Here is an 8687-nt window from a genome sequence, read left to right on the forward strand (position 1 = left end):
TCGCATGTTAGCACCACCCAGGTCACCGAGGTCACACATCTCTTGCCTCCAGGCATTGAACCCAGCTTGCCCAGTGAGATTGGACATGGGAATGGGAAAAAGCCTCTGTGCACGCATCTCCATGGCCAAGTGGGCCACACCAGATCTGGGTGGGAGAGGGCCAATGGGTTCCTAAACTGTTCAGACTTGCCAAGTATTCCTACCCATGGCAGAGGGCTGAAAAGCATGTGGATAATACCTTAATGTTGCTTAATAAGCCCTGGGATAGAGAATAAAGGAAATTGTGGAATATCCCTATGACTTGCTTCTGTGCCCTGAAACTTCTATCTTATTGGTCATTAGATGAAATCCTGTAGTCCTGTCCTGAGGAATAGAGTCTTCCTGATTTTGACAGCATTTCAAAACAGCAGCAGAGCCAAGATTACCATCCAGGCCTCTCTTCCAAAGCGCATTCCCATTGCTCTGCAATAAGTGCTTCAACCAAATTCCAAATTTTCTCTTCTTTCTAAAAGTTCCTAACTAGGTTAACGTCACACCAGAAAAAGTATATGATAATTGCAATAGCAATTCTTAGAGGTTTTAGTCACCATTAAAGATTATTCTGAATGAAATATAGCCATCAATAAAATCACAAAGCCTGGTGTTTTCTAGATAGAGGACATCCATGTTTTATACCCGGATCTGTTTAGCTGAGGAAACAGGGCAATTCTTCAGCAATGCCTTCTCTCCTGACTGGGCTCAGAGAAAGTCTTTTACTTCTTTGTGGTCCCTCATTTTCACTTGTTCACAAACTGAAAAACACAAATTCTAGATTTAGTAATTACTTATTTCTTCCCTCTTATCACCTTCTCCATGAGGGACAGAATGAAGATAAATTTACCGTGTTACAACTATTTTATTCCCAATTTTATCAGCACAAAGTCTGGAACACTCCCAGAATAGTTCTTTCTCTGGTGGGAGAAGGAAGAGTACCTAGATATGAGCTGAACAAGAGTAGAATGGTGGGATGGTGAATTAAATATACACATGCATGACTTAGAGATTTCTCTCTCTATTTTAAAAGGAATTCTATAATAAAAATACTAACTAGAGTTTTGTTTTGACCAAACCAATGTTTAAATGAGTTGAGAGCAGCAATAATTATACATCTTTTGCCTCTATTTGCAGGTGATAAAGAATGCCATTGTTGAAAGCATTGAATATAGAAGACAGAATCCGTCTCGTTGCTCTGTTTCCCTCAGTAATGTTGAAGCAAGAAGATTCTTCAACAAAGAGTTTCTAAACAAACCCACAGCATAGTTTGGGTACTGGAAAGGGCAGTAATTTCTGATGCTGAGACAGTTTGAAATTCCATGACAACTGGATTGACGAGCACAGTACAGATAACAGTACTGATCACAACAGACTGGCTGATACTCCAAGGTGCAGTGATTTAGCTGCATGAGAATAATACCCTTATAAGTTTGTTAGGTTGACAGATGATAATGATGATGCAAAAATATACTTAGCTGCATTTTCTGTCAGTATGAGTTTCCTGATGCAAATGTGGGGACATATACTATATTTTTAGACATTCCTCACCAACTGTCTTATGTGTCCTCTTTTTAAAAATGTGGTTCCTTTTTAGAATATTTAATAGTTCAGTCTCAATAAGTAAGATTTTGCATTGTGTGTGACTGTTCTTCACTGACTGGATTTATTCATGTCATGAGACAACACTATTTTTTATTTATATATGCATTTCATACATATATGAAATAAATCTATATGCAAATTAGCATGAGATAACAACTGGGTTTTTGTTTATTATTCTTAATGAGATATTGATTGCACTGTTACCATGAAAGATTCTTAGATCCATGGCTTTCAAACACAAAAGTTCTTAATCCTAAACTCAAATGTGAAACTTACCATTTTAAATCATGGTTATTTTTCTTAAAAGAGAAAGTATGTATAATTTGTTTAGCAAATGGTATGTATTTATTCAGCAAGTAGAAAAAAGATGTAACTACTTCTAGTTTAACATTTTACTTTGCTGATATTATGCTGGACTGTTTATCCACCAGGGAGTAGGTGACCTCAGAGAAAAACCCAGAAGAATGGCAAGGGCTGTATCTGCAAGACTTGTCATAGGGACAGTCTGTATCACATGACCGTGGCTTCTGTTACTGTTGAACTGCTAAGTTCCGAGTTGGTGTTATAAACATAAGGGCTTCCTCATTCTTATTTTCTGAATTACTTTTCTTTAAGCTCTCTGTTCATTTGTCTTTTTTTCTGTGACCTTTCATTTACATTTCTTCCTGTGAAGAAAGACAAAAAGACAATACTAAAGAAGAAGAGAACGCTTGAAAGTTTATTGTTTCATTGGTTGATTTATGCATATGACAAATGACTGCCCACTCCAGGCCATCAGACATGTTGCAGGACCTGGGAATACAGCAGGGGACAAAACTGATGAAAGTGTCTGCCCTCAAGGACCTTGCATTCTAGTGGAGGTGACCAACAATAAACAAGATAAATAAGTTTCTAGAATGTTAGTGATAAGTGCTGAGGAGAAAATTAAAGGGAAGGGAGGAGATGGAAGTGTTGGGGGTGTATAATGTTAAATGGGGTCCTGAGGCAGATCGTAATGAGACAGTGACGTCAGAGTAAAGATGTGAAGGAGCTGAGGGGGCAGGACCTGTGGATGTTCAAGGGAAGAGCATTCCTGACAGAGGGAACAGCAAATGCAAAAGCTCTGAGGTGGAGCGCCAAGCACATTCCAGGAACAGAGAAGAGACCAATGTGCCCAGAGCAGAGTGGGAGGTACAAAAACTTACTTTTCACTTATTTGTTCTAAACATGGCAATACTGTTTATAATTAATTTGTCCTTCAAAATACCCCTGTAAAATAACAAGACCAGAGAAGTTAAGAGACTTGCCCAGGGTTACTAAAGGTAATGTCAGCCAGAGTCCTATGCCCTTGATCTTGTCGCGTTTGTATCACAATCTACAGTGCTTCCTAGAAACTAATTAGATGAACACTTTAAAGACTAATGATTATAAAGCTGGAATGATAAAGCCTATAAAGCCTTCCCTTTGTTCCCATGCTTTTAGTTTCTTAACTACAATAGCAGAGGCTTCTTGTCTAACTCAGCATTGCCAATTTGTTCATTTCTGTATTTGCTAGAGCTCTGATTTTATAAAAACACATTTGGATGGCAAATTAAATCTATAAATTACTTTTTTCATTCTTTCTCTGTCTCAATGAATGAACGATAAGTGAGATGTCCTCTTAGTCTTCTCCCAAAAGGTCTACATGCCCCAGCAATTTGGGCTGAGCTCTTTGCCTTTTGCCATAAGGACACCTTTCCAATTTGCTTGTTGTTCATGCCCATGACAGGGACGCTACTTTACTTCATCCTTGTACAATCTGACCAATTTCAGGTTACTTTTTTTGGTAAGTAATAAATAAATCAGATAAAAGTTTAGTGTGTGTGTATGTGTGCGTGTGTGTACATATACACATATATATGTATTTCATTTCTTCTACAAGATAAAATACTCCTCTCCTTTTATTTCCTAAACTATTTGATCATAAAACTATTAGGTGGGGCAGAGACAGGTAGGCAGGGATGGTGGTGGTCAGGGAGCCACAATGAATCAGACAGGATGTCAGAACCTGAGCAGCGTCAGGAGGACATCCAGGCAGAGGAAGAAAGTGACACTGACAATGTATATTGGTTACGTACAGGGAGATTGATCAAATAATTAAGTATATTAAATATAATGGGAGCGGGGTTTCTCACTAAGAATGGAGTTACAAATATGGAAATGAAGAAAACCAGAATGCGTTCTGTGGTGTTAGATTGGAATTTAAAGCATCAATATGAACTTATGGATGTATATAATATGTATATATACTCCCTAGGTCCGTCAGTGAGAGGGCCTAGGAGCAGAACACCCCAGGAGTGAGGAGCACACCTGGTGCCCAGATCTTGGCTTTTAAATCCTGTTATATACTAAAAGAAACCTAGGCTCCTTGGAGAAGTGGCTGATTCCAGGGCTGGGACAAAAAAAGTATAAAATGATCCTAGACATTTTATTTTGCCAGAAAGCAAGGAAGTGCTCAAAGAATGATAGGAACATGTCAAAAAGACACAGGATCCATCTTGAAGGGACACCCACTGGCTCTTTTGAGGAAATGGAGCATTAAAATAAATAATGGTAGTAATAGGCTGTGACTCATTGAATAGTATAGGAACCCATGACTCTATCTTGATGAATAGATAAATAAGTTGATAATTTAATAAGGAATCAGATATTTACAGTATCATCTCAAAGTACACCCTTTTACAAAATACTTACTAATTACAAAGGGAAAAAGTAACTTTACAGTGGAAAAACTTGGCACACTAAGTAATCGAAATGAATATCATCAGTAATAGGACAAATTGAAATCATGCCCACCCGACGGAATGCAGTGAGAAGAATACAGCATCACTTCTCTGATAGTCCTGTCAAAGATGCATTACCTGAATCTCTTCATGAATAAGTATCAGACGAGCCCAAATTGAGGGAAATTCCAAGCATAATTGTTTATAATGCTCAAAATTGTTAAGGTCAGGGAAATCAAGGAAAGACTAAAGAACTGTTCTGGACTAAAGAAGACTAAAGAGACATGAGAAGTGAAGGTAACATGTGACTGACCTGAATTCTTATTGCTATAAAGGACGTCATTGGGACAATTGTTGAAACGTAAATGGGTTCTGAGGATTTGATCCTAGTACTGTAACAATGTTAATATCTGATTTCAATTGTTGTATTGTGGTTCTGTAGAAGATTATCCTTATTTGCAGTAAATACACATTAAAGTTTTCGGGGTGATAGGCCATCGTGTTGGCAACCTACTTTCAAATGGCTCACAAAAGAAAAAAAATCTCTTCAAATTCTACTTGCAACTTTTCTGAAAGCTTGACACTGTTTCGAAATGTTAATATTACTTAAAATTTTGGCAATAGAATCTCGGAGGATTCTCAAAAAATTAAATTTACATGAGTGGGCCCCTTTTCATATCCATGTTTTCTTTTAATTTTTTTTATAGCTCATCAATGCAAATCCTACCTTTTGTATATTGAATAAAAGCCAAAAAATAAATCATAGGCTAAAAATCCTATAAAATTGCTTTCACCGAATATTTTAAGGGATAGAGCTTTACGACATCCTAGTGATTTTTGTATTCCTTCTATTACTTTAATACAAAAATTATGAATCCAATTAATGCAACGATTGGCTGCATAAATGTAAGAGCAAAATAAGTAACAGCCAATAATAAAAATTTTGGTGAATAGAAAAGCTGCTTTTTCGGTTAACTCTTTGAACAATGCAGATGAGTAGACACTTGCTGTATCCCAATGTGTGTGAGATGCCATGCGTGGTTCTGGAGGGAAACTGCAGCAGGAACTGTTGGTTCTGCTCAGATCCTCTTTGCTTGGTAGGAGCACCCATCCCCCAGCTGCTGTGAGTATTGGCTGCTGAAAGCCCATAGCTTCATCCTTCTCCTGAGAACTGCCTTCAGCTGGCGCTATGCTTGGGCTGTTATAACTTCCTCTTGGGGGAGACCTGCAACCAATGACTGATTGATGTGGGGCTACAAAAGGCTGCCTGCTCTCAAGATGGGATGATTCTCTGCTGTTTTTCCTGCTCCCAAGTTCTCCCTGGGATCAGGCTGAGGTAAGTCTTCAACTAAACCCACTTCTTTGTCTAGCTTCTCTTCTTGTGTTATCCTCCTTTCTTCTCTACTGGCTCACCAAAGAATACTCCATCTTACTACTTACAAAAGAACCTTCATCTCAGTCTCTGTTTCTAGATAACTTGACCTAAGACAGAAACCAAAGTACATGAGACCAGATTCTTGTTTTAAAGAGTTTACAAACCAGTTAAAGATACAAAGAAAATAAAACTCATGAAATGACAAACGCCAAAAATTATGTACAGTCGGCCCTCTGTATCCTTGGATGCGGAACCATGGATACGGAGGGCCAATTAAGGGACTTGAGCCTCCACAGATTTTGGTATCCGTGGGGAGGAGGGTAGGTTAGGAGGGTGGGGTCCTGGAACCAATCCCCTGCAGATACTGAACGACTACAGTACATACAAATTGCCGTGAGGGCGATTCGTTAGAAGTAGGGTAATAAGGGAAATTTTTGTGGAGACTTGACTTAGGTTAAACCTTAAAAGATAAGTAGAATTTCAAATAGGATTTAGGAGACAAGTGATTTGTCTACTGGAGTAAGCTTATTACCTCCTTGTTGTGGATTCTATATCTTTCAATGCATTTTAATATTACTTTAGGATTTGTTTTGGCATGATTCCACTGACATATTGAGTTTATAAACCCCTAAAATCTCATATTTTGACAAGTGAATTTTTTTATATGTTGCAACAAGCTAAATCTTATCAGATAAAATTTAACGAGAACAAATGGAGAACCCTGCACTGAAATCTAATAAACCTATAGTGCAGTGGGAAAGGAGAACTATAGCTTCAAGATTTTAAGGTAGACATTGTCTAGAATGTCCAAGGAAAAATGACTCATGGGGGGCTAGAAACAATGTCTTGAATCCACTCAAAAGACTTTTATTAAGATTCTTCCACGGATTAGGTGTTTATATGAGAATCACTTAATACACAGGTGGTACAGACTATTGCAAATAGTCTGTTTGCAATGAAAATACATATCCTGTATGTTGCCACTCTCCCTTCCAGAATACGTGACAGACGTAGCCATTAAATCATCCTTCTTCACGATGAATCTGGATGCAGATGCAGATTCCTGCTGGGCACAGTGCCCCAGGTCAGTCATACCGATTGGTTAGAATTGGCATAGGACTTGAAAACCACTACTAGGTTTCTGGTGAAAGAGAAATTACATTGTGTGTGGCTCCAAATAGGGAAGAAGTTTCTACCAATTATATTGTTCAAAAAAGGGAATAAAATCTATGATGTGAATACATTCATTTTCACTGGGGTTATTCGTATGTTCACAGAATGTGAATTCAGGAGACTGATTTGCTAGTGGGGGACAGTTTAGATGACTTGACAGTGCTTTCCAACTCAGAGTATATAATTCTAGAGTTCTGTTTGCATTTTAAATGAGAATGCTTGTTAATCTATGGGAAGAAATCTATGGTGCTGAAATTATAGGTGGAGGAACTGGTTAGAGGGAGAGATTTTAGGTGGAGTTCTAACCATTACCATGTGCTGAAACCCATCATCTAAGCTACTGTCCACACCTCTTCCTAACACAAGGCATCTGCCCCATTCCAAGCCCTAAACTGCACAAATGCACATATTCCCCCTGAAGGCACAGCTGGAAGACACTGGCCTGCTCGCCATGGGGGGACAGGGCAGGCTGTGTGGGGTGTCATCTAATAAGAGACACCCAAGATATAAGAAAAATTTTTTGTGTTTTCCAGTCTATGGGGAAGCCATTCTGGTTTGAACCTGGTTTGGCCTGAACTTTATTTAACCCAAAGAAGCTTGACTTATGGCCTGTCAAACATACCTTGTACGCCTGCTTTAACCTAAGGTAAAGAATGTACTCTTTGAAGATAGAGATCAATGCTTCCCTTCCTACGACACCAGAATTGTGTTGAAGGAATGCTGTGTACCTGCTAATCTGTAACAAATACCTCCTTGAACCCTAGAAGGAATGTACCCTTGTCATACTTGACGTATGTATCTTTATTTTGAAATGGCATAAAACTGTGCTGGAAATCGCTCTTCTCTGGAATGCTTTCTTCCCTTGTGAAGGCTGTGACTCTAGGGCTATAATCCTTAGTAAGGCTTGAATAAAACTCTCTCTTCTTTTGCAATAGAATGATTAATGATTGTTTGCATCCACACCCAGGATCCTGGTTGCTGGAGAAGCCCAGGAACCCATTAGGCAACAAGTCCAAATGGGGACTGAGTGTTGCCAATTTCTTTTGTGTGTGTCAGGAAGATTAGCCCTGAGCTAACATCCATTGCCAATCCTCCTCTTTTTGCTGAGGAAGATTGGCCCTGGGCTAACATCTGTGGCCATTTTCCTCTACTTTATATGGGACGCCGCCACAGCATGGCTTGACAAGCAATGCATCAGTCCACATCTGGGATCCAAACCTGTGAACCCTGGGCCAAAGCGGAGCATGCGAATTTAACCGCTATGCCACTGGGTCGGCCCCTGTGTGTTACCAATTTGCAACTGCTGTCTAAGGGTGATTACTGGGACCCCTGTGAGGCAGCAAGTCAAATGGGACTGTCTCCAATTTGCAGCTGCCACATCAGGGTGATTTTTGTAAGTGGCACTTCTCCACACTGCAGAATATGCAAGTGGTTGGGGCCAGACCCCAGCTCCACAGGCCTAGAGGCCCCGGCTACCCAAAGCCTACTGAAGTGCTATCTGCACATGCAAGAGCAACACAGCGCAGGATAGCCAGGGATCTGGGACGGGGCATGGGTCGGGAGAGGCCAGATCACAGGAGCACCGTCTTAGAAACACAAGGCATCTGCCTATTTCCAAGCCCTAAACTACACAAATGTGCATATTCTCCCTGAAGGTAGAGCTGGAGGATAGAGGTTGCCTTGCCAGGGCAGGGCAGGGTGGGCAGGCTGATTGGGGTTTCATCTAATAAGAGACACCTGGGAGCCCCGGTTGCTGGAGAAGC

The 8687-nt window shown here is 39.9% G+C and overlaps 1 protein-coding gene across 1 annotated transcript in view; it reads left to right on the forward strand.

Moving 5' to 3' along the window:
* PLA2G4A (phospholipase A2 group IVA) overlaps positions 1–3235 on the forward strand; it is a 149265-nt gene extending 146030 nt beyond the window's left edge. Inside the window, exon 18 of the mRNA XM_004424914.3 lies at positions 1168–3235. Coding sequence (XP_004424971.1) covers positions 1168–1299 — 132 coding nt within the window. The 3' untranslated portion in view covers positions 1300–3235. The remainder of the gene's footprint in view (positions 1–1167) is intronic.
* The last annotated feature ends 5452 nt before the right edge of the window (positions 3236–8687 follow it).

This window comes from Ceratotherium simum, chromosome 2, assembly GCF_057802395.1.
Source record: "Ceratotherium simum simum isolate JZ-2026a chromosome 2, ASM5780239v1, whole genome shotgun sequence".
Lineage (NCBI taxonomy): Eukaryota > Metazoa > Chordata > Mammalia > Perissodactyla > Rhinocerotidae > Ceratotherium > Ceratotherium simum.